The sequence below is a fragment of the Sinocyclocheilus grahami genome, unplaced genomic scaffold (assembly GCF_001515645.1).
Source record: "Sinocyclocheilus grahami isolate Dianchi unplaced genomic scaffold, SAMN03320097.WGS_v1.1 scaffold126.1, whole genome shotgun sequence".
Taxonomy (NCBI): Eukaryota; Metazoa; Chordata; class Actinopteri; order Cypriniformes; family Cyprinidae; genus Sinocyclocheilus; species Sinocyclocheilus grahami.
Genome location: NW_015505305.1, coordinates 1952993 through 1980127, shown reverse-complemented (window position 1 = coordinate 1980127; position 27135 = coordinate 1952993). Strand labels below are relative to the sequence as shown.

Sequence of the window (27135 nt, the reverse complement as noted above, 5' to 3'; positions counted from 1 at the left end):
TATATATTTATAAAAAAAAAAAATATATATATATATATATATATATATATATATATATAAAATGTTTTTTAATTTTAAATAAATAAATAAACTTGCCTAGTCATCTTAGACTTTTTGGACCCAACTCTATATGCCCACCAGAAACACAGAATTACAACAGCATCACTTTAAAATTGCATATTTAAATTACCACCAAGTTCGAGTAAGATGTACATTTGCATATATGTAAATGTATGCTAAGTGGGTATATTTAGGAGACTACAACCTAGATCGAAATGTCCTCAATATGCCTGAACATAAGAGAGAATGTATAAATAACAGCATTACTAGATCAGATAATGAAAATGGAAGAAAACAGAGAGTTCAGAAAGAGTGAATGGTGACAGATGAACAGACATTGACCTTTGCACGACACAGGACCCTGATATCATGACCCCGCTGTGCCCTTACCTGTTCAGCTGCCAGCGTGAGGTCCACACCTCCACACTGCTTTGTGTTCTACTATGATCCAGTCAAAAGCCCTGCCTGTTTTCTGTAAGGTCCTCTTCTGCTCTTCCACGCAGTCAGAGAATCACAGAGCAACAATACTTATTAAGATCATGACCTAATTTAGGCTCCAGCATGCAGAGCCCAGGGAGGCATCTGATTGGCCCACGGTTTGACATGACGACCCATTCCCAGTGGTAACAGCACTGCCAGTTTAGAGGAGTTTCAGATTTTAAACTAGGCAGATTTTTACCCACAACCGGACAGGTATAAACAAACAATGGAAGTTGCACAGAATTTCACTGGAAAAATAGATTTCTTAAACCAAACTTGGTGCTAGCAACACCAAAGTCATGGGCTTGATTGCACAAACTGGTATAATGTTGCTTCCACTCACAAGGATAAAAGCATCTGCCAAATGCATAAATGTTAAACATGATTGAGCTAAATGCACTGAACTATTTACGAGGCTTAAACTACAACCATAAAACGGAATATTAAAGACTGATAAAGCATCTCCTGCCCTTACCTGCTGCCACTAGGACTTGACGTGTGATCCTGCTCACTCAGTTCCTTCACTGCTGAGTATAAACCTCTACTGGAGCTCAGAGCTGATGTGAAAAGTGTCCTCTACAGACAGCAGAGCTATGCAAATCCTCACCTGAATTCTCCTCCCTCTACTTGCCATCACAAACTTCCTGCTCATCCTGCCCGTCAGCACATACTGTATACTACAGGTCAAACAGAAGTATTAAATCTTGGAATCCTTTTTAATGTGCATGTAACAATTACATGCAAAGATCACATTACACTTGAAAGTTAATGGGATTTGAAAGTGGCTAAATGATTAAGGATTGGTTGAACAATGCAAATATTGTTAGAAGTTGAGTGGAATATTAGTTGTATGACACTGTCCTTTCAGTGTCTGTTGTCTATATTACATCAATCGCTCCTGATGGGCACATGGCGTTATAAAATCAGTGGCATCCTCTCTGATGTATTCATAAAAGGCTGGCATAATTGCTGTCTATCTAGACCACCATCTCAGATAATAAATAATTTCATAAAACCTTCAGGAGCCTGAGGGGCAGAAAAGATCACTCCCACCCAGATGGAAATGTTTGTGGGAACTTGTCACATTTGAACCCGTAATTTTTCCCCATGTGCTTTACATTGAAAACCGCTGCACTTCTTTCATACGTTTTACTATAACAGTGGCCTTTAGTAACAAATTGACCACCTTTTTGGTTGACTGGCATCATTTGCTCATAGGTCAACAGTAATACCTGATACATATTAATTAAATTGCACATTTAAAAGCAAGTATTGTGAGTACAAAAACCACAGAGGCCCAATTTGTTCAGCTGGAAGCATACTTCACAGATAGGTATATGGTGCAAATAAGATGTGATCTCATGCTTCAGCAAATGCAAATGAAAAGAACATGTAGTTGTTTTTTTAGTTTTTTTTAGCTGCATTACAAAATAGAACTTTTGGAGCGAAAACGAAGATTTGACTGAAAAGTTTTATGAAAATTATACTATGCCACACGCACAGTCGCCGACACTTTTTTGCTCAATAGCTTAACTATTACAAATAAAACATAGGCCTACTTGAAATGTATGATTTGTATTGCAATTTTAGCAACACACATAGCCTATTTGAAATCAAGTTTAGTATTTTTAATGTGAATGTAAATTATATTAGGTTTTGAATGGCTTCATGTTTTATTAGCTGAATCATAGCAGCAACAGACTGAACTGGGACACACAAGTAAAGATCCTTATTTAATCAAAATTAAAAACGTTGGAGAACGCAATGACGTAAACTAATCACTGAATCGTTTTGTTTGAAAGAACCGATTCACAGAAATGATTCGAATTCCCTATAACTTAAAGCTACGTGCTCGATTGCTCTGCTCTGACAAAAGTAAACAGCCTGGCTCGATTAGTAATACTGCGGTTGGACATCGTAATCCACGCAAACGCGGAAGCGAAGGCTTCCACGGGTGTTTTGTACACAGTGCATGTGTAGTGTCGTGCTTGACAATCGGAATCGTAAGTTCGTTTGTCTCTGGATTTGGACGCCCTTGAGACGCATGCAGCCCGGGGTGCCATGATTCCCATAGCGGTGGTGGTGTGTGTGATGGGCGGGTGGTGTACCGTGTATCTGGCGGACACGCTGCTGCGGGTATGCGGATCTCACCAATACAACCCTTAATATCTAGAGTTAACGGTAGAGAGTAAGTTCACAACACAGAGGTATTTGCTGCTTAAATAATGGAATCGATTGTTATTGGTCATTTCTAATGCGACTGTGATTTATTTGTCAAGGACATTATGATAAGAGTAGCATTTTGGAAGTGCCATGGTACAGTGATGTATAAAGTAATACCATTGTACAGAGATTTTTTACCATGTTTATGTAGCATTGTATTTACCTTTATCACTAATCCAATTTGTAAAATGTTTGGACATTGAACCACAATGTTACAATGTTTTTGATATGTGCCATTTTTTTGTGTTAAAACCTCGTGTTTTATTTACGTTGTGTATCTCAAAGTATCATAATATTATTATTTGATGTATTTACTGTACCATGGTACTGCCATGTGTTTAGTTCAGTTTTTCATTTGCCACTTTAAAAGTTGATTCTAAATGAGTACTCTCACCAATGTAAGATTAGGTAAAGAGTTTCTAACAGCTGTGGTAAAAACTGTGCTGACTTTATAAATGAGATCATCATATTTTTATACAGTAGCAACAATAACTGATTTTCTCACCTTCAGTCGTCCAGTTCGGTGAAGAACCGCTATGAATCCTGGTTATCCTCGAATGGATTCACTCTCTCTCCATTCCATATTAAATGGCACACCGGCATCTTCAACCGTCTTTTTGCCAGATGTGCTCATCTCAACCCTCACTTTCTCTACATCTGGTATGATTTACTGTCCTCAAATCAAGTTTTTTTAATGTTCAGATGACCGGGATGCTTAGTATGAGCTCTTTAACACTTATTGCTGTAATATACAGAGCTGTCAGTCTTTTGTTCATGTGATCCTGCATAAAAATCAACATCTTTCAATATAAACTATATCATATAAAAACATGTAAACCTCTCTTGCTTTGCTTTGGTTTCTGTTTCCATATTAAATCCACAGTGATGATATTTATTTAATTATTTGAGGAATTAAAGCTTTAGTCATTAAAAAATTCTTAAGATGCTTATGATGAGAGCAGGGGATTATGGGTTATTAACACCCCCCCAAACACACACACACACACACACACATACCCACAGTCTCCTTCTATTTCTCAATCATCATAGTAAAATAATTAAAAATCCAGGAGTTAAAATCTAATTTAAACCTGAAAATATACCAAAAATGTCCTCATGTTGCTGTTTTAGGTTCAGTGCCGGAATGGTGTTTGGGGTTCTGGCGATGTTTGGGTCTGTGGTTCTCCTGAGCAAAACATTGCTGCAGACTTTGAGTCAGATGATGGCAGAGACGCCAGAAGGGTCTCACGAACAGGTCTTGCAAGTGGTGGTGAGTACAGAGGAGCTCTATGGGAATCAGATGATGGTGGTGCACTTTAGTGTGAACAACAATGAAAGTGTGAACCATCTGTGCTCAGCTTGATCATTTTAGTAATTTTTTTTTTGTCCTTTGTTTTATCATCAGGTGCCTGGTGTGAACCTTCCTGTCAGTCAGCTGGCCTATTTTTTCATTGCGATCTTGGTCAGCGGAGTCATACATGAGTTTGGCCATGGGGTGGCAGCACTAAGGTAAATTGATCATCTCAAAGATGCCATATGTAATTTCTGTGTCAGTAGCAATGCCAAACATTTTAACACTTGTCCCACATAAAGCCAGTATAGGTTAAAATATTCTATAATAAAAATTGCTTTTTGCAATTACTGCAACTTGAAGATGAAACTGTGTCCTAATAAAGCGCCAACCTCCCGGTCTCTCTCGTGAAACCAACACGGAAGTGACTAAAACTGCAATTCATCGACTGGCCGCTAGAGGCTAGACTCCCCATGTTAAAATGCCCAACTTTACAGCAGAAAATTTTTTTTACAGCCTGGTACAAAAAGTGGTTTTGGTCTATATAGCTAATTTTACCCTTCATGACAACTGTGAGGGGGGTGAATTTTTTTATAACTCATCCGTTTAAATTATATTAAGCCTTAAAGTTCTGCATAATTAAGGGTGTGGCCACTTGAGTGACAAGAGGATTGCCGCTGCTGTCACCACTGTTGAGCTAGGTGGGTTTGGTTTCAGCAACCAGCTCCCGCCTCTTTGCCCATTTTCGATTATCCGGGAGTGACACGCGCTGCCAAGATGACGACAGCCGGCTCCACCCACTTTGAGCTTCATAAACACTCTTCAGAAACCTATGGGTGATGTCACGGACACTACGTCCATGTTTTTATACAGTCTATGGTCCTGATGGAGCAAAACCAAGATTGTCTGTACAATCATATATTTAAATTCTCACAGAGTAAATCTTTAGATTTTTGCATAAATGCAAAAGTTTTGTTTACTTTTAGAAGAGTCACTAACATTAAGTCCATTTGTTGTTTATAATGTCTCATAATTCCTACGAAAATTACTTGCATAATAATACTTAAGTCATCTAAAGTTTGCATGCACATTTGTGAGAGAAACGAGTGAGTCACTGTAAATTATCATCAGAAGTTTTGGGTCAAGCTGCTCCATCGCAAACTCAAATCTCACCCCATTTGACTAGTAAAATTCTCTGAAGCCTGTGTGTAATGTAAGTAAAGTGTGTTTCTGGAGTTGTTCCATTATAAGGCTAGTTATGCAAGGCAATCTCTCCGAAGTGTTGTGTTGGGAAAAAAAAAACTTGTTTTAATTTAATGTGGAGTGTAAACATATATTTGTGCATGTTCTTCTCAGGGAGCAGGTGAGGTTGAATGGTTTTGGCGTGTTCATGTTTGTGGTTTATCCTGGAGCGTTTGTGGACCTCTTCACCACACATCTGAACCTCATCTCTCCAGTCCAGCAGCTCAGAATATTCTGTGCCGGTAAGATGTTTTAAACCACATATTTTATAAGCACAAAGCCACAAATCTTGCACATGCCATTCATAATGCACGCACACTTTATTATAAAACCAAACGTTTTGTTTAAGTGAAAGTGAAGTGACGTGTGGCCAAGTATGGTGACCCATACTTGGAATTTGTGCTCTGCATTTAATCCATCCAAGTGCACACACACAGTGAACACATACCCGGAGCAGTGTGCCACTACTAGTTTAGTTTAATCACTACTTATTCCTCTAACAACCTTTATGAAAGTATATAACATTTTCCATGTGGTCTGTCTTTGTATAGGTGTATGGCACAACTTCATGCTGTGTGTTGTGGCCCTCAGTTTCCTGTTCCTGCTGCCCGTCTTCCTGTTTCCCTTCTATTACACTGGAGCAGGGGCTCTTGTCACTGAGGTGGTGGAGGTCAGGCCACCGTTCATCTTTAATGTTTATATTTAGATGATGTCCTTAGTATTTGAGATCAGTTTTGGTTTGTTTTCATAGGGCTCTCCATCAAGTGGACCTCGTGGGCTGTTTTTAGGAGATTTGGTTACCCAGCTGGAGGATTGCACTGTTTGGGGAGTGCAGGACTGGCACAACTGCGTTCAGCAACTATCCCATAATCCTCAGACGGGATACTGCATTCACACTGCCAAGCTGCAGCTCAGTTGGTCGGCTGGAAGAGGTACTTACCTGCCTTATACTCTACTGTTTAGTAGTTTGGGGTCAGTAAGATTATCTTTTTGAAAGCTTTCATTGCGAAAAAATACTTTTAAATTGTTCAAAAGTGACAATAAAGATGCTTATAATGTTACAAAAATTTTTTTTTCAAATAAATGCTGTTCTTTTTCACTTTAAATTATCTAAAGAATCCTGAAAAAAAGTAACATGGTTTTCACAAAAATATTAAGCAGCACAACCGTTTTCAACATTGATAATAAGAAATTTGAAAGCACCAAATCAGCATATTAGAATGATTTCTGAAGGATCATGTGACACTAAAGACTGAAATAATGGCTGTTGAAAATTCAGGAGTAAATTATATTTTCAAATGAAAACAGTTATTTTAAGTTTTAATGATAATTCACAATATTACTGTTTTTACTGTACTGCTCAAGAGACTTTTCAAAAACATTACAAAATTCATATTGCCCCCAAACTTTTGAATGGTAGTGCAAGTAGAGTTCTTTTATACTTGTTCAATATTACAAATATTTGTTAGCTGATTCAGATTTTTTTCCACTCAGCATTCAAGCGTCTCGATGGCACTATGGAGTGCTGTGGGAACAACAGCTTGACAGATTTCTGCTTCTCTTATAGTAATAACGTGGAGAGCAAATTGGTAAGAGACCTTTTCTAAAATAGTCTGTTAGTAATTGGGAATTTTATTCAAATTAGAACTGTTATAAAAGTTATATTGGCCGATTCTGTTTGCTCCTCTTAGTATTAGCAATAAACTATACTGCATTGTCAGAAAATGGCCTTATTGCTAAACACTGTAAACATTTTATCCATGTTATATTGTGAATATGTAAAGTGTGTTGTTGGCTAACAAGTCTTTGCATGTCTGAAAGAGATATCCAAAACAAAAATATCTGAAATTATTAATTTTTGCGTTATTGACATCTCAGTCTTGGTATTTTTAACTATTGCTGCTTTTCCCCCGTGCTAGTTTGCCTGCCTGCCGGTCAGAAAAACCATTGAAGCGAGCCGTCCATGCCGTACCAACACAGACTGTCAAACAGACTTCATCCCAAGCTTGTGTTTAATCCCGTCTCTGGAGAACCAGACCAGACTGATTCGGGTCAAACACCCGCCGCAAACAGACATGCTGTTTGTCGGCTACCCTTCACACCTACAGTATTCGGGTCAGACAGATTCGGTTCTATTCTATTCAGGTTTGTGCAAACAGGCTTGTTTTTAAAAGTCGTAATTTCTTTATTTTTAGTGAGTCTGACCAGCTTCGTTCCTCGTTTGGGCTTTCTTCATCCAGACCTGCCTGTCATGCTGGAGACTTTCTGCAAGTATCCTTCCCACTCAAGCACTCTAAAAATTCCAACTTTTCTTGACTTGCTATTAAAACGGGGACATCATTGAAGAGTTTTTCCTTTTGCCAAAATAATTTGCTACTTGCTACTTATTTAGTCTCATGATACTATAGTAGAAATCACATAAATGGTTCCTGGTTCATTTAGGAATCAAGCATAACTAAAAGATATATATACATGCACACACTATTGGTCAAAAGTTACAGAATACAGCAAGTACATTAACACTGAGAAATATTATTGCAATTTAAAATAACTTTTTCTGTTTTAATATCATTTAAAATGTAATTTATTCCTGTGATGGCAAAGCTGAATTTTCAGCAGCCATTTCTCCAGTCTTCAGTGTCGCATGATTCTTCAGAATTTGGTGCTCATCTTATTATCATCAGTGTTGAAAGCAGTTGTTGAAATAGTGATCATTTGTTCAGGATTCTTTGATTTATAGAAAGTTCAAAATAACAGCATTTATTTTTTCTAAATCATACTGACCACAAACTTTTGAACGGTAGTGTATATTTTCTTATTTCAAAAATAAATATATTATTTATTTATTTCAATTTGTAATGTGATCTCCATTCAATCAGTGTAATTACTCTTTGTCCATGAATTCTGAACAGGTTGTATAGGTTTTGTCAAATATATACTGCTGTTAACTAGCCTTAACTTACTGTGTGTTAAGATACCTGGTCTCATTGTCTGGGGCCCTGGCGGTGGTAAACGCTGTCCCGTGTTTCGCGCTGGATGGCCAATGGATGCTCACAGCATTCCTAGATGCCACACTGAGCTCTGTGATCCCAGAAAGGAATAACCGAGAGCTGATTGGCTTATTTTTTTTGCTGGGAGGCAGTGCCCTTCTAGCGGCCAATGTGGCTCTGGGTCTATGGATGGTCACAGCTCGATAGCATACAGCTGTCTCCTCCAAACAGACTGTTTGGGGGAAATTGCTTACTGAAGATGTGAAGAAACTTCTTGAACTGATTGAGGAATCGACTGGGTGGTTTGGCCTTTGCTGGTAATTGCCAGATTGGCCACCATGCGAGGGCGGCCAGAGGGTTAAGAGTGCTGCTGTACTCAAGAAAACTGTTGTGTTCTTAGGTTTCGATGACTTAGCTGGACACAAGCAGTAAAAATGATCTTGAAGCTGCATGCTTTTCCACAGTGACCTCAGGACAGTGCCAATAGTGCCGTCTTTGATAAATACCCGATCCCATTGTGTCAAAATTGTGTACAAAATTGTGTGTAATTGTGGACAATACTTCATCATGTAAACCCGGAAGTGACACTATATCAGCAAATACTTGGAGGATTTTGTGGGTGTTACTTGCCTGTTTGTCCTCTGTCTTCGTGAAGTACATAGACACACACACCGTATGTGTAGTTTTGCATTGTTTTTTTTTGCTTTTGTGTTTCTGTAAGTTCAGTTTTCTGCACACCAGCTCAACCTGAACCTTTTACAAGTGTACCACATAAAGCCAATTAAAAGAGTTTATTGACCCCAGTTGGAAAATTTGGGAAGCAAGTAAAAACATAAAACAGGTGCACTCAGTAATTTATATTAGGTTTGAAAAATATGTTTAAAATCATGCACACTTGCATGTAATGAAGAATTCAGTTACTCAAGTAAAATAGAAATGGTGACATGTTGTCTCAGTAACAATCCTGTAATTGAACAATTTTAACAAAAATTTTTAAACTCAATGCTAAAATCATTTGTACGATGGTATCTGTAACTGAAAATGTTTGCTGTTGCATGATGCTGCATCCACACTACCAGGTTTCAATATATAGTTCAAGATGGCTGCCATCAGCTAGCGTAGCATCAACCAAAAAACTGAGCCCACCTTAAAAACAATCTAAGATGAAAATCAAATGCATACAATGTTAACCAGCTATACTTTATATATATATATATATATATATATCTGCATAAATTTCAGTTTTTCTTTTTTAATAAATCTGCAAAAATGTCAACAATTCTGTGTTTTTCTGTCAATATGGGGTGCTGTGTGTACATTAATGAGGAAAAAAAATTAACTTAAATGATTTTAGCAAATGGCTGCAATATAACAAAGAGTGAAAAATTTAAGGGGGTCTGAATACTTTCCGTACCCACTGTATATATATATATATATATATATAGGGACTGGATACAGTATGAAACTGCACACTACTGCTGTATTATTCAACTTGGGAGATTAGCTTTATTCGCTTAGTCAGAGATTGAATGGCTAATGATTCATTTTTTACAGAGTTGTATGTTCTGACACAACTGAAAATGTTCACCATGACAAGGGCAGTCAATTACTAAACATGCTCTAATATGCATCGGAAGTGTTCGTATTGTTTATGATCTGTATACTGTGAATATTTTCCCCAACAATTAGCCTGTGGGTTGAAAATGCACTAAAATAGGAATTATCATTTGTTTATAAGATGCTTTCTCTATCTTTGTTGTCCTTCCTGACCCATTGTACATATGTTTATAAAAGAAAAAAATTGCCTAAATCTTCCTGTGTCATTGGCTTATTTGTTTGTAGAAACATCAGTGCTGCTCTGAACATGTTTGCCAAGTCTGATGAACCTTCTGCCTGTCTGAAACTTCACATGGAAGTTGATAATGTGAATTTTATATTTGAAAATGGATGGAGAAAATTAGAGTGGAAGCTATATCAAATGTATTCTAATTCTTGCAGAACATTTTCTGCCATTAGATGTCAGCATTGTCCCACCTGACGCTGAATATTGAGTCCTAGAAAATTAGACCTCATAGGAAAAGTGTTTCATCCTAGTGTTGTTGGAGATCATTTAGCCATGATGTAGAGACCCGATTTGTAATACTGTAATTTCCTTCTTAGAAACATCTTACCACAGTACACTGACAAGAGCTGCCAATCAGGCTGAAAATTATGTGAGACCATCTGGAGGAAAAAGTGGTGATGAAAAGTGCTTCGTGGGTGATAGAAATCTGTGATACTCTGAAAATGGTTCGAGTGTAGTAGGTGTTGTGAGGACTGTAAGAAGATGAGCTGCTGATGACAGCTGTGTTTTTAAAGGTGTTGAAGTTATTTTATGGCAATGGAAATGTGATGATTAGGTTCATCTGATGTCAGTAAAAGTGTCGGGAGTGAAGGGTGTAGTACGCTTGTTGGCTGATGGACACTGCTACTTTGTTGTATGCGTGTGTGTCTGTGGGTTTTCAAGGACATCAGTATGTGGACTGATCTCAAAGATGGTGGCTGTCAGCGATTTAATGGCTTCTGCATGTCTCTTTTCCCCTGCTGCAAGGCTCTATGGGAAAACGTTATTAATTATGTGGTCAGCTTGCCAGTATTTGTTGTCTCCAAGCAAATATATTTGAACTTACATAATTGTGAGGTTTTTCCTGCTTAATTTTTTACAATGTTCATAGTTTATGGCCCATCGTACCCAGAGTTTCTCTTGAGGGATCATTCCATGGGAATCTTGTCTCGTTCTACAACCTGCATGATCTGCAAACATTTTTGCACTTTTCAGACTCTGTCAGAACTGTATCGATTGCTATCGTCAGACATGTGATCTGTGTTTTCTTTGTTAGGAAGAAGCTTTGATTCATGGAAATGTCCAATAAGAGGCTTAGAGCATGAGGAGAGTGACTGACTGATATGAAAATCAAACAGCACACTTTGAGAAAGGGACAGAAGTTCATGGGTCAGGTTGCAGTTCTCCCTCAGGTCCTTCAGTTAAGGGATTTTGTTTATGCACCAGCATTTATGACATTCAGTTAAGGGATTTTGTTTATGCACCAGCATTTATGACTTCAGTTAGTATCTAAATCACATGGCATCTGATCATTGAAGATCTTCATCAACCTGGTCCATGATATCTGAGGACTTTACACCTGAGACATGACTCCATTTAGTCATTTGCATGTTGTTAAATGTTTCCTGATGGAGGTGTAGAGCACATCTGTCCATCAGTTTATCCTTTGTTCTCTTTTAAGGGTTGCATCTTTTGGCTTTATGTGTCTCGGATGTACTGCTACAATTAGCTTTCATTGTGCATGTTTCTGGGTTTTTCCTGTAGGTTTTTTTTTTGGCTAATGTCTTCAGAAGAAGGATGTGTTGATGTTGCGTTTGGGACGTGCCCCCTGGGAAGATGGAGGACTGTATGTCTGTGCTATTTCAGAGGGAAATTAATTACACATGGATGTGGTTTTGCATGGGGAGACCAGACTCCTCTTTTCTTACCGTCACCCAGAAAATCTTGAGGCTGTTTATATGTGTGTCTGTTCTTTGTTTAGGAGGATGAACTAATTGCTGATTTTAATATATATATATATATATATCTTGAACTGGGTCCAGAGAATGATATCTGAATTATTGTACATTCATCCTTCATAGTGGTTTTATTTATTTATTTTTAATGCCTCTTTAATCTTTGAATCCGGGGTAATTTTTCCACGGAAATAATACTTCATACTGACGTATTATTTTTGGGATTACATGACTTAAGTCAAAGCACAAACTACATTTTTCATTGCTCATTATGACTTGAATCTTTGTTTTAATTTAATATGTAATAATTTAATGTTTTATTATATATTCATATTCACACATGCACACACACACACACACACACACATATATATTGGACATTAATTTTACGGTAGTATACTGTTTTTGCAAGTGAAAAAGACCGTATAGTTTACAGTGAAAAACCGTAAATTGACATTCCCAGAACTCTCCCTGCGTTACATATCAAATTTTATGTTTTTTGTTGTTGAAATAACTGTTTCTTCTTAGTTTTTTCTTATCAGTTATGTATATTAGGGTTGTGTGTTACACCTAATGTTGTTAAATGAATGTTTATTGTATTATTTCAGTTTCATGTGTGTTACCATGTTGGTGTTTAGCATTTGTCTGAATGACACTGTGCACCTTCTATATATGTTATTATTTAAAAGCTGCTTGTGATGGGCTTTGGTTCATCATGTGACTTTCTCATCACCACTTGCATTTGGAGTTTATTACAAAGGTACAAAACAGATTTCAGTAATTCAATAGGTTGGTATATTAACATTATATCAGTTAATGAAATTACGGTATTTAACTGTAGATTTAAGTAAAAAACTTAAAACGTTGCTACTGTATTTTTTACGGTAAAATTCCGGCAACCACAGCTGCCGTTTTTTTACCATAAATTTTATGGAATTTTTTTTACTGTGTATATATATACCTTACTCAAAAAAAGCATCATATGACCCCTTTAAACAAATCTTTGAATGAATAATGAACATTTCTCAGACCTTGCAAACTTAGTCGAATCCAGCTGTGAGGTCATGTGCAGTGTGTATTTGTATCCTGCATGATCGTATGACGATGACTTGTGATTTCAAATTATGCTGCGCTTTATGCATTTGCCCACTGTCATATTCATGTAATTTCCACTGTGTGCTGTATGTAAAATGAGTGTTACCTTGGCTTTATTTGAAAAAATATGATTCCCAATGCACACAAACGTCCCAGAATACTGAGTGCCCTGTTGGTTACAGTGTTTACTTCCTTTTTAATTGTATTTTTATTAAATATTTATTTATTTGTGAAAAATACTTTGTCATCTAAAGTGTTTATTTTACACATTTATTATTTAATCCATTTTCAAATGATTTCAAATTTCTTGAATATTAATTTAAAGAAATAAAATTATATCGGCCATCAGCCACCCTTGCTTTCCAAGATATCGGCCGACCACTATTACAAATTATTTTACTGTTACTTTTTACTAATGCATCCTTGCTAAGAAAAAATATTTATTTCTTAAAAAGATATATTTAAAAAATGTACCCAAAACTTTTGAATTGTAGCGTTGTCTGATATTTCAGATAAGGAATCAAATCTGACAACAGTGTTATCATAAATTGTGTTTCTGGAACTCAAATCACACAAAATATATTTTTCTGGTCCAGCTGTTGTAGGTAATTGACTGTTTTAACTTGACTGTGATGTTACAGCAATCTTTTTGAGCCATCAATTTTGAATCTTTCAGTGCTTCAGCAAGAGCGGAAGATGATTAATTGGTGATTAATAATGACATACATATCAGCCTGTTCCTCATATGGGAGTCATTTGGTGTGTGTTTTTCAGCCCTTAAAAAATCATTATTATTTATATCGGCCATCAGCCACCCTTGCTTTCCAAGATATCGGCCGACCACTATTACAAATTATTTTACTGTTACTTTTTACTAATGCATCCTTGCTAAGAAAAAATATTTATTTATTAAAAAGATATATTTAAAAAATGTACCCAAAACTTTTGAATTGTAGCGTTGTCTGATATTTCAGATAAGGAATCAAATCTGACAACAGTGTTATCATAAATTGTGTTTCTGGAACTCAAATCACACAAAATATATTTTTCTGGTCCAGCTGTTGTAGGTAATTGACTGTTTTAACTTGACTGTGATGTTACAGCAATCTTTTTGAGCCATCAATTTTGAATCTTTCAGTGCTTCAGCAAGAGCGGAAGATGATTAATTGGTGATTAATAATGACATACATATCAGCCTGTTCCTCATATGGGAGTCATTTGGTGTGTGTTTTTCAGCCCTTAAAAAATCATTATTATGTATTTCTCCTTTTGTGGATATGGATTTGGACCTGAGAGTTGAGTATGAACCGTCAAAAAAAAAAAACTTTAGCATTATTTAATAATATTTCAAGTTTGTAAAATGTTAAATTCTTCTAGCAACATGGTAAAACGTTCTTTGCAAAAGAAACCAATTTAAAATACTGACTGATAAGACATAATTGGCATCAGGGTTATCAGTCCTCAGGGCGAGAGACCAGATGTGGCTTTTTATCACTTCAGGAAGTCTTTCACTGATGATCTGTCAAGGGTCTGATTATAAATTTATAGAGTGAGAGCTTCATCACACAAAAACAGCAGCTCTATCTCCTTTAACTCATCTGAAATGATGTGTGATTTAGTGACTACAGGATGCACATAATAAGACTGCGTTGTCTTTACTGAGGAACATGTTTTATGCACACAATCAGAAATGAGAACAGATTGTTTTGATCTGAACTTCAATAAAAGTCTTTTTGGGGAATGAAAAAAAGAGTCCAACACTGATAAGATACTCAAGCGTCAGAGCCCAACCTTTAACCATAGAATTTATTTAATCTCTTTCTGGTGTAATTCATGGGAGTTACGTCCTGTGCAATTCTATTGTCAATTTGGGATGAGTCACAGGTGATAAGGTCAGGAGATAAGAAGACGGTCTATGCGTTGTTGATACATTCCACATAAATCTCATTCTGTTATCTGCGTTTTTATAGTGTTTACTTTTGAAGAAAAATACAGATTGAAAAAAAAAAAAAGGTTTACAAATCCACAATGCTGCAGCAAAATTAAGACCACATTTACACCAGTGTTATTTTGGTATAATTTACATACTATTATAAATTGTATTCATATTTTTAAGTAGCTTTAGTTTTCATTTTAGTCATTTCTTTAGTAATTTTGTGTGCTTTTGTCAGTTTTATTAGTTTTTTTATTTATTTATTTATTTTATTTTTAATATTACTATTTAGGTTTAATTTTAGAATAGTTTTATGTTTTATTTATTTCCAGTAATTTTTGTGTTTTCCCAAAGGAACATTTTTAATTTCCGTTTAGCTTAAGTTAAGTTTTTCACCTAATATTTATATTTTATTTTATTTCAATTAACAAAAAATTTATACTTTTCATTTTACTTTTATTTAGCAATAATGATTGTACTAATGTGTTCAGGTGGTGCAAAGAGCACCAGTTGCACTTAATGTAGCATTAGTGGCTTGGACATGTGACCCAAAACTCATATTTTCATCAAAAATATCTTAAATTGTGTTCCGAAGATGAACAAAGGTCTTACAGGTTTGGAACAACACGAGGGTGAGTAATTAATAAAATAATTTTCATTTTTGGGTGAACTAACCCTTTAATCTGTAAGTTTACACCCATGGCACAGTTATGGTGTTTTCGCAAGCGACAACGGTGTACTAGTTCTAATGCCATGGCGAAAGTTTGAGCAAAACATGCTACCTGTTCTGTCATTGGCTGCACAGACGAGCACATAACACTGTTTAGACTCAGAGTCCCAGCCTCAGTGGATTTATTGATTTATTTAATGTATATTGCTGCTGCCACATAGATCTAAAATAAACATGCGATTTATTTCCCAGCTGTTTACCTTCACAGACAAAACCGACTGTTTTTTGTAACTCGTATGTTTTTAACGTAAACTTGTGTGTGAATTAGAACTTAGTTTAGTACTCACATGCTGTGACAGCCGCTTTCTGTCCGTGTGCTTCGGATGTGTGCTCTAAATACTTTTTTCCCCCACTGTATATTACATATTGTTAAAAGGGGCATAATATGTCTCCTTTAACAGTGTGAATCGGTCCTATTCAGAATCTTTTTTGTGACAATTGTTCATTCATGGTACAAACAGATGTAGGGTGTGAGCCGTATCTGTTCTGTGATTTGGATTTAATTAGTCTTATCTCTCAATTAAGGAGAAGAATTCCTCCTACTCTTGGATCTCCTAACTCTCTCTCATTCGCTCTCTTTCCCCTCCCTTTTTGATTATTCTCTTCTCTCATATCCTCTCTCTTAGTCTGGGACACTCTTTGGCATGTAGAGCATGACTCTTCATGCTATGCATCTGCCACTGATCTGAGACCTGTGAGGAGAGACACCTCTGCGTGGCCCCAAAAGGACCACTGACCTGGGATCAGGACTCAAAAGCACATATCTCCAGGCCAGGCGGGGTGAAAACTGGGTGAGAAGGATAGAGGGAGGAATAGAAAGAGAGAGAACGCGCTCAACTCAGTGGTAGTATGGATGGAAATGGAAAGGCTGGGGAGAGAAGGATCCAAACCGAGAATGGGCCCCAATACTCTCCTGAAAGCCGCACTAGCGGTGTGTGTGTGTCTGCATTGCACTACTGATAGCTGTCATCACGGGTGAGTAAATTGCATGCACAATTACCTACTTGCTGCTAATTTGTATAGATAGATATTTGTGCTTTAAGGTCAGTTGAACTGTGTTTAGTTGAGAGATTATTTTTGGAGTGTTACATGCACAGCATGTCTTTGAAGGCTGTAATTAGCACAGTAAGTAGGAGCTTTGGTTAGAAAACATGTATATGTGTCTTTAAAGTTTTGAGGCTCGAGGGCTGTGAGTGTATTTCTGTGTCATTTGGGAATCTGAGTACTTAAGCTTAGGAAAGAGTGTTTTTTCACAATTCCGGGAAGAAAAGTCATAAGATGAAGTCACAAAGTCCTTTTTTTATGTTGCAGAAAAAAAGAAGGAAAAAAAAACAGAATTGAGAGATGTAAACTCAGAATTCAGGGGAAATGAGATATAAACTTGGACTTGTTAGAAAAAAAGTCTGAATTCTGAGTTTATATCTCTCAATTCTGAGAAAAGTATATTTTTATCCAGTGGCCGAAACAAGCTTCCATAGACTTGCTTTCTTAAAATATTAAAAATACATAAAAGAAGATGTTTCAAAGAGTGTTCATGCTGCTCTTTTCTGTAAAAAAAAAGTAAGTATGTAATGTTCAGGGGCTGTTAAACTCCAAAAAGCAGCATAAAAATGGCCCGTACAACTGGGGGTGAGTAAATGAAGGCAGAAGTTTCATATTTGGGTGAACTGTCACTTTAAGAGTGCTGAAATGATGTGAATGTGTCTCGTGGAACCTGAGATGTTGTGAATGTACTTTTCATGACATGCTGTACGAGTGTGTGTGGATGTATTTTGGCATACATAAGTGTTTTCTGGGTGGTGTACAGTTGAGACAGCAAATAAATTATGTTCTTCTTATTGTTCTCAGTTGTTGAGGGCTGCCTGCTTATTTGTGGCGAGACTAGAGTGTAATTATGCTCATTTCTGTCTGTACATATTCCAGTCACACACACAAGGCTCTCTCTGCTTGTTGTGGAGATAATGAGGCTCAGTCCCATGGGGCCGGATGCTGGATCCTGCTGTGGTCATCTGCTGTCCAGTTGTGGACTGAACCGTAAACACAGTGTTTGCTTGTCTTATTTCACAAGATATATACAGATTTGTGCTCAGTCAAACTCACTGAAACAAATTCACACAGCTTCACTGACCTCTGCATGGAGAGTTTGCGCTGATCGGGTTTCAGTGCACTGAAACGGATATTGCAAAAATGTATTTATTATTTTGCTCCATTAATTCAATTTACTGCAGGGTCTATGTACACCGTATTTGCAGACAATATTGGGATAACACAGCATTGTGTAACCAGATTTCTGAGTTTACACCATTTTATGACAAATGTAATAAACCTGGATCCTTGCCATCCTCATCAGCAAAAATTTATACATTGCAAGCAGTGCATCTACAAAGGAATATAGTTCCTAAAAGTTCTGTAAAAAGCTAAATATATCAAATAAATATTTTTTATTTTAAATTTAATTTAATTTTAAATTCCATGTACATGACACAATGAAATCAAACCAGTGTTATTTTAGTATCACTGAGATACTATTATAGTTTTTTTGAGCAATTTAAAGTTAAAGTTTTAGCAATTTCTTTTGTTTTTCAATTTTATTAGTTATAGCTTTTTAAATTTGTATATAGTTTATATTAATTTTTATTTTAGTTTGTAATTTTATTACATCAAATTAAACCAAATCAAAATGAGAAATATTGCTTTGTCAACTAGCTCAAATTAAGTTTATATATATATATATACAGTGGGTACGGAAAGTATTCAGACCCCCTTAAATTTTTCACTCTTTGTTATATTGCAGCCATTTGCTAAAATCATTTAAGTTAATTTTTTTTCCTCATTAATGTACACACAGCACCCCATATTGACAGAAAAACACAGAATTGTTGACATTTTTGCAGATTTATTAAAAAAGAAAAATGGAAATATCACATGGTCCTAAGTATTCAGACCCTTTGCTCAGTATTTAGTAGAAGCACCCTTTTGATCTAATACAGCCATGAGTCTTTTTGGGAAAGATGCAACAAGTTTTTCACACCTGGATTTGGGGATCCTCTGCCATTCCTCCTTGCAGATCCTCTCCAGTTCTGTCAGGCTGGATGGTAAACGTTGGTGGACAGCCATTTTTAGGTCTCTCCAGAGATGCTCAATTGGGTTTAAGTCAGGGAACTGGCTGGGCCATTCAAGAACAGTCACAGAGTTGCTGTGAAGCCACTCCTTCGTTATTTTAGATGTGTGCTTAGGGTCATTGTCTTGTTGGAAGATAAACCTTCGGCCCAGTCTGAGGTCCTGAGCACTCTGGAGAAGGTTTTCATCCAGGATATCCCTGTACTCGGCCGCATTCATCTTTCCCTCGATTGCAACCAGTCGTCCTGTCCCCCACAGCATGATGCTGCCACCACCATGCTTCACTGCTGGGACTGTATTGGACAGGTGATGAGCAGTGCCTGGTTTTCTCCACACATACCGCTTAGAATTAAGGCCAAAAAGTTCCATCTTGGTCTCATCAGACCAGAGAATCTTATTCAGGTGTTTTTTAGCAAACTCCATGCAGGCTTTCATGTGTCTTGCACTGAGGAGAGGCTTCCGTCAGGCCACTCTGCCATAAAGCCCCGAATGGTGGAGGGCTGCAGTGATGGTTGACTTTCTACAACTTTCTCCCATCTCCCGACTGCATCTCTGGAGCTCAGCCACAGTGATCTTTGGGTTCTTCTTTACCTCTCTCACCAAGGCTCTTCTCCCCCGATAGCTCAGTTTGGCCAGACGGCCAGCTCTAGGAAGGGTTCTGGTCATCCCAAACGTCTTCCATTTAAGGAATGGAGGCCACTGTGCTCTTGGGAACCTTAAGTGCAGCAGAAATTTTTTTGTAACCTTGGCCAGATCTGTGCCTTGCCACAATTCTGTCTCTGAGCTCTTCAGGCAGTTCCTTTGACCTCATAATTCTCATTTGCTCTGACATGCACTGTGAGCTGTAAGGTCTTATATAGACAGGTGTGTGGCTTTCCAAATCAAGTCCAATCAGTATAATCAAACACAGCTGGACTCAAATGAAGGTGTAGAACCATCTCAAGGATGATCAGAAGAAATGGACAGCACCTGAGTTAAATATATGAGTGTCACAGCAAAGGGTCTGAATACTTAGGACCATGTGATATTTCAGTTTTTCTTTTTTAATAAATCTGCAAAAATGTCAACAATTCTGTGTTTTTCTGTCAATATGGGGTGCTGTGTGTACATTAATGAGGAAAAAAAATTTACTTAAATGATTTTAGCAAATGGCTGCAATATAACAAAGAGTGAAAAATTTAAGGGGGTCTGAATACTTTCCGTACCCACTGTATATATATATATATATATATATATATATATGCAGTTTTATTTTACATTTGATTATACATTTCTGTACTTGAATACTGTTAGACTTAACTGAAAAATATAAAGCACTGTTTATTTCATTTGTATCTTTGTTCTGTTATTTATCTGTGCTTGTAATTTGTTTATTTCCTGATTTTTTTTTTCCAAATAGAGCTTTTGAAGTCATCTGATTATTTTTTCATATCGCAATATATATCGCAGAAGAAAAAAAATATTGCAATGTGAGTTATTTCGAATATAATAATGCAACCTAAGTATAAGTTTTTACTATCACTTTTTATCAATTTAACACATCATTGCTGGATAAATATATTAATTGCTGGATAAATATATATATATATATATTATCACATAAAAAAATTATCACAGGTTCCAAAAAAATATTAAGCAAAACTCTATATATATATATAAATATATATAAAATTACGGACTCTAAAGGTAGTATATATTGTTACAAAAGATTTCTATTTTAAATAAATGCTGTTCTTTTTTTCCCTTTTTTTCCTTTTAATACATCAAAGAATCCTAAAAAAATTATCACAGGTTCCAAAAAAATATTAAGCAAAACTCTTTCCAACATTGATAATAAATCAGCATATTAGAATGATTTCTGAAGGATCATGTGACACTGAAGACTGCAGTGTCTCTTGCTGGAGACACTGGCGCTGATACGCAGTCAGCACAGCAAGTCCGTCCTTATTCGGCTTTTTGTCTCTCCTGATGACAAGAACTCAAACCAGTACAAAATCATCAAGCTGAGACCTACATGTCAAGTTACGCCTTTTTTCTTTGCGTGAACATTTGGTGGCGTTATGCAAATCTTCCCAAATCGTGACGTAGACATGTGGGGGCATGTTAGACCGAGCCGTTTTAGGTAGGCGTGGTTGACTCTTCTTTATGCACCAAGAGCTTGTAACACTCCAAAGAGAAAGGAAAAATTTAAATCGCATCATATGACCCCTTTAATGTTCTTAATGACATTTTAGTGTAACAACATATTCAAGATAAAAGAGTCTGATTCAACAAGGAATATCAGAAAACCAAGTCCAGACTGTGACGAAAGGAGGAGCTGGGGATGGAGGAGGGTAATTTGATCCTGAGCAAGCTGCTAAATAATACCGAATAGACCTTATATAGGAATGCCGTGATAGGCGTTGTATTGCTATAGGTAGACATGGATCAGTTGAGAGTCAGCCGATGCAAGCTTGACTAATGTGACCTGCCAGAACTTGAACTGAATTGTGACTCTATTTAAATGTAAATAGTTTTCTTTGAGGTGGTATTTTACACTCAAAACTATGTGGAAAAATGTCAGAATTGTGTATAAAAAGTCACAATTACCTTTTTATTTATTTTTTATCTGTGGCAGAAACAAGCTTCCATACAAAACACAGCTATTATTGTTTTTGTTTTGTTTTTAAATCTAATTATCTCTTATTGTTTTTTCTTTTCTTTTTTCAGTTTAACTGGCTGGGTTTTGTCAGAGCAGTGATTGACACTGAGCTGCACCCAGACATGAAAATCGCTTCTTTGGAGCAGGTGATTGTACGTGCCCCACAATACTTTAAAGACCTCTTCAAACTCCTCAACACCACAGAAACCAGGTATCCAGACAGCTTTTAAAAATACTAAAACCTCATTAAAACCTACATCAGAGCCCTGAGGTTCTGCCACTGTTGGTCTGGACAATGTCACTTGTGTGATCACTGTATTTCTGTGTGTCCTGTTTACATGTCATACCTGTTTATTACCTGCTCTGCTCAATAACAGTTAAGATTACTCTGTAATTCAGCTGCTCCAAATGTTTTTTTTTTCCATCCTCGCCCAGGACAGTTGCCAATTATGTGTTATGGAGATCAGTTTTTTCCAGAATCACCACGTTGAGCTGACTCTTTCTCTACAGATACCTGGACTTTGCTCAGGTTAGTGAACCACCTCCTCATTTTAACTCTCCACCAATATTTGGATAAAAATATATTTACTGGGGTTTACAATATTAAATATCCATCTCTTCTCTTCGCTGGGACAAGTGTGTGAATTATGTAGAAAACACACTCATCTATGCCACCGGTAGGCTCTTTGTCGATACACATTTCCAGGAGGACAAGAAACACATGGTACAACTTATATTAAGTGCAACTATTCATATACTGTATATATTGTAAAAAAAAAAATATATATATATATATATACATATTAAAATTCAGCTTTGCCATTACAGGAATAAATTATATTTTAAGATAGATTAAAATAGAAAACAATTATTAATTAATATTTCACAATATTAGGATTTTTATCCTAATACACAAGTTATGCAAACTATTCATATAAATATATGTATTTATTCAGCTTTGCCCTATCAGGAATAAATTGCTTTTGCATATGCTACTGTTCAAAAGTTGGGGTTTGTTAAGATTTTTAATGCAACATGGTTGCATTTATTTGATTAAAATACAGCAAAAACAGTAATATTGTGAAACATTATTACAATTTATTTTTTTATAAATTTATTCCTGTAATGGCAAAGCTGAATTTTCGATGTGATTGATGAAATTTCTGTCCCCATCTAGTGGAACTAATCATGAATAACAGCATAAAACACTGGATCTCATTTTACTGTAAAACTGATAAACCTGCTTTTGAATGCTTCTCTGATTGGTGTCTTTCAACATTTATGAAGATGGAGGAATTAATAAATGGTATCCGATGGGCATTTATTTACATGCTTGAGAAGGAGAATGACTGGATGGATAAAGAAACAAAGAGAAAATCAACAGAAAAGGTGTTTTCCAGTGTTTTCACAGCATCAATGAAACTGTTCTTTCTCACATCATTACTTTCTATATCTCACATTAGGCTCATGCAGTCTTGGCGAAAGTGGGTTACCCAGACTTAATCTTAAATGACATCTATATTAACGAGGACATCAAACGAGTATGTTTGCAAGCTTTTTGGATTTAGTTGATCTTGCTGATGGCTAATTGTTTTAATTGTGTTTGGCAGATATCAGTGCAACTCAAAGTCATTAAGGTTTCTATGTTTATGCACAGTTGTCGTTCAGTGAGACAGACTACTTTGGGAATGTCATGCAGACCCTGAAGTTCATAGCTCAGTCTGACATCGGCTGGCTGAGGAAAACAGTCCCACGCACAGAGTAAATTGTCAGCATTTTCAAAGCCTGTTCAAATTAGATGAATCTGGCTTTGAACATGATGAAACATCACTTTTTCCCCCTCAGGTGGTTCACCAACCCAACAACAGTAAATGCATTTTACAGTTCCTCTACCAACCAGATCAGTGAGTTATGAATTTCAGTTCATTGATAAATAAAGAGCTCTGTTAAATACTTGGTTTTGACTGGTCAATTACAGTGTTCTGTGGTCGTAACGTTCTCCTATTTTCTGTAAAACAGAAAAATATTAAGACTTGAAATTATTTTTTTAAAGAAATTAATACTTTTATTTTGCAAGGATGCATTAAATTGAAATAAATAAATGCTGTTATTTTGAACTGTCTAATTATTAAAGAATATATTAAGAAGCACAACTGTTTTCAGCATTGATAATAATAAACAAATGTTACATCAGCACCGATCAGCATATTAGAATGATTTCTGAAAATTCAGCTTTGCCATCACAGGAATGAATTACATTTTAAAATATATATGAAAATATTAAACAGTTATTTATAATTGTAATAATATATCACAATATCACTGTTTTACTCTATTTTTTGACATAAATGTAGCCTTGATGATCATAAAATACTTGAATACGTTTTTGTGTGTGTATATTATGCTTCCCTTGTACACTTTTACACTATCTGGTGTACATATCAACCTCAGTAACAATGTTTTGCCTTTAAAAGTGTATTACTAATAATGATAAATGATATCCAGTATAATATGAGTTCTAAAACACCTTTCTGGTTTGGTATTTATCAGGTGTAATAGCTGTGTGTTCACTGTTTTAGATGTTTGATGTGTTTAGATATACTGCATCACATTCTTTTATTTGGTGGCTAAATGAACTGTCTTCTTCTACGCAGGATTCCCTGCGGGAGAACTTCAGAAGCCATTTTTCTGGGGACTTGACTACCCTAGGTGAGACATAGGCACTTCTTCTTGTTGATGTTTTTTAATTTATGTTTTCATAGTATGCTCAATCCTATATATATTGAGATGTGGATTTCTAGGAAAAATAACTTGTAAAATGTGTTCTTGTGTCAGATCCTTGAGCTATGGAGCGATTGGTGAACTGACCCATGGCTTTGATGACAATGGTGAGGCCATTTGATTTATGAATGTGAGTCTCAACACGTGTTGCCATGGAGACGACTGATTCTTAAGGACATCTGTGTTTATCTGTGTTCATCTAGGCAGGAAATACGCCAAAGATGGGAACCTGGACCAGTGGTGGAGAAACTCCTCAATCACCCGCTTCACTGAAAAGACACAATGCATGATTGACCAGTACAACAGATACTACTGGAAAGAGGCGGGGCTAAATGTACAGTAGGCGCCAGCCTTTGTCATCAAAATGTAGCAAAGCTACCAATCTAATACTTAATACCCACAATCTCCTCTCAAGGTCAAGGGGAAGAGGACTCTGGCAGAGAACATTGCGGACAATGGAGGGATGAGAGAATCTTTCAGGGTATTACAGCATTTTCCACTATAATTATCCCAAAGTGACCTGAATCTGATTTACCGTTAACTTGTCTCATTCCAAACTTGTAGGACTTTCTTTGATGGATCACAAAAAGGGAAATTTGGAGAATATATTACAATTTGTTGTTGATTTGTGTACACATCGATAAGACTGCTAATCAGATCAACTGATTCATAGAAAAATGTGACTCGAAATAACGATTCATTCAGAAATTAGACATTGCTACTTTTCTCAGGAGAGTCAAGATTCTCAGTGAAGAAATTCCTAAATATCTTATTCATTTCATCATATTTTAATGGTTCTTTTCATGTTTTTTAAGCTTAAAAGCACCATTTTAATTGCACAGAAAAAAATGACCAGAACTTCAAATACCCCAGTTTGTGTTCCATGGATGAAAGAAAATTTGGAATGAAATTAAGGGTTTTTTACGATTCCTTTAATAATGTGTCTGTTTTTGGTGTATATATTTATACGTGTATATGTGAACTTGTCTGCAGGCCTATAGGAGATGGATTGAAAAAAGAGAGATCAGGAGTCGAGGAGCCTCTCCTACCTCCTAGCTGTTTTTCCTCAGTTATGCTCATGTCAGTATTATGCATTTCACACATAAATACTTAGGCTTAAATGTCAGATGTCTCAAACATTATATTTAATTTTTAAAAAATTAGAATGGGTTGAAAAAGAAGTGATAATATGTCTGTTTTTTCTGTCATTTTTAGGGGTTGTATATGTGTATCCTGAATAGTTTACAAGATTAGAATTAGCATTTTATGACATGGTAGCATGGTAGATTTAGTACTCACTCAAATGTATGCACTTACTCATTACTATCAAGTTTCAAATTTATTTTATTTCTAAAGCACATTTAAGAACAACAGTAGTTGACCAAGGTGCTGTACATAAGGGTCATAAAACAAACAACAATAATAAGGTACTGTACATAATGTCAAACCGCAAAGAAAAAGAGAAAAAAAAACCCACAGCTCTCAAACTGAATGAAATGCCAAAGAATAAAAATGTGTTTTAAGACTAGTTTTAAAAGCAGACAAAGTTGGGGCCCCTGTGCTTCAGTCTTAATCTAGGGACGGCCAGAAGCATAAGGTCAGCAGACCTCAAAGACCTGGATGGAACGTGCAGTTGTATAAGATCAGAAAGCTAGGTTGGAGCTAGGCCATTTAAGGATTAAGAAGCCAATATGGGGGAAATATGTTCCCATTTACGCATTCAATTTAAAAGTTGAGCTGCAGCTTTCTGCACTAACTGCAAGCATGAGAGAGAGGCCTGGTTGAGACCAACATAGAGGGGATTACAATAGTCTAAACAAGATGAAATAAAAACATGTATAGGCTAAGCCTTTCAAAATTATTAAAAGACAAAAAAGTCTTAACTTTAGATTAAAACGTCTCAGTTAAGTATGGTAACCCTCGTTCCCTGAAGGAGGGAACGGAGACGTCACGTCGTGACCGACGAATTGGGATATCGCTTCGATAGACCAATCTACTTTGAGTGTAAACTAAACGAGCCAATGCACATTGGCATGGAATTATTGCATCCAGCTGCCGCTGATCACAGCGTGAGTATAATAAGGCAGCAGGTGCAATGCATACCAGGTTTTCGCTGAGGAGCCGAGCCGGCGACCCGGCCGCTCAGCAGTGATACAGCAACCGTGGCGACGTGACATCTCCGTTCCCTCCTTCAGGGAACGAGGGTTACCATACGTAACTGAGACGTTCCCTTTCAATCGGTCACTACGAGTCACGTCGTGACCGACGAATTGGGATCCCTACTAAAGCGCCATGGTGCTGCCCCTTCCAGTGCCCTGTGCGAGCCGCCTGCGCCCCGATCTGGTGTAGGCCGGGGCTCGGGACAAGTAGTTCCACTCACCATTTTTCAAAGCACTACCTTACTAAGTGAGACTGGATAACACTGGGAAAACGTACCCACTCCACTTGGAACAGGGACGCTGCGGAAGCCCCATCCTTCCCGAAGGAGGTTTGGAAGCAAATACACATACACATATAGCATTCGTTTAGGTGTATATGAAGAAATGGAGGTGATTGTAACCCCCTTGGAAAGGCAGAAGTCTGCCGGGGGAAACACGGGCTCTATGGCTATACCGTGGGCTATACACATACAAGAACCGCTTAGGTCTCAATATGGAACCCAGCCTTCCACGGTTCCCGCGGATTCATCGTGAAGGCCCGGATGTTCCGCCGCCGAGGGTGACGGAGGATCTCAACAGGGTCTACTGTAGGACACTCTGGAGCAGTTTTAGCAAGCCAACACTAACCGGGGCCTCTCGGCGCCACTACCCGTTTGAGGTGAGAACACAGGAGGATACCGGCTCCACACGGAGGCTATAGAATCTAGCGAACGTGTTGGGGGTCGCCCAGCCCGCAGCCCTACAAATATATGTCAGTGAGGCGCCACGAGCCAACGCCCAGGAGGATGCAACACTTCTAGTTGAGTGAGCTCGCAGCCTGAATGGGCAGGGC

General features: G+C 37.0%; 2 protein-coding genes and 1 pseudogene across 4 annotated transcripts in view; 2 read left to right on the top strand and 1 right to left on the bottom strand.

Annotated features, from left to right (window-relative positions):
• Positions 1 to 1072, bottom strand: part of LOC107590224 (small muscular protein-like) — a 10537-nt gene extending 9465 nt beyond the window's left edge. For 2 of the 3 annotated variants that reach the window (XM_016278889.1, XM_016278892.1), the window contains exon 1: positions 451 to 587. The gene's annotated coding sequence lies outside the window, so the exon portion shown is untranslated. Of the gene's footprint in view, positions 1 to 450; positions 588 to 1015 lie in introns of those variants that run through there. The other variant, XM_016278893.1, reaches the window with a different exon arrangement.
• Positions 1073 to 2442: 1370 nt separating this feature from the next.
• On the top strand, positions 2443 to 9471 carry LOC107590223 (membrane-bound transcription factor site-2 protease-like). The gene is made up of 11 exons (XM_016278887.1): positions 2443 to 2676; positions 3275 to 3423; positions 3895 to 4033; positions 4169 to 4272; positions 5411 to 5538; positions 5848 to 5966; positions 6048 to 6228; positions 6791 to 6885; positions 7216 to 7411; positions 7492 to 7567; positions 8271 to 9471. The coding sequence occupies exons 1-11, from the start codon at positions 2602 to 2604 to the stop codon at positions 8491 to 8493; spliced, it is 1485 nt and encodes a 494-aa protein (XP_016134373.1). The 5' UTR covers positions 2443 to 2601; the 3' UTR covers positions 8494 to 9471.
• Positions 9472 to 21985: 12514 nt separating this feature from the next.
• The window catches only part of LOC107590221 (metalloendopeptidase homolog PEX-like), a 52680-nt pseudogene continuing 47530 nt past the window's right edge, over positions 21986 to 27135 (top strand).

What these genes read in the sequence shown, in the direction of transcription:
- LOC107590223 (XM_016278887.1), top strand. Translation starts at nt 2,602, where the DNA reads ATGATTCCCATAGCGGTGGTGGTGTGTGTGATGGGCGGGTGGTGTACC. An exon ending in CAGTTGGTCGGCTGGAAGAG is followed by an intron (nt 6,229 to 6,790) that starts GTACTTACCTGC and finishes TTTTCCACTCAG; the next exon opens with CATTCAAGCGTCTCGATGGC. An exon ending in ATGCTGGAGACTTTCTGCAA is followed by an intron (nt 7,568 to 8,270) that starts GTATCCTTCCCA and finishes CTGTGTGTTAAG; the next exon opens with ATACCTGGTCTCATTGTCTG.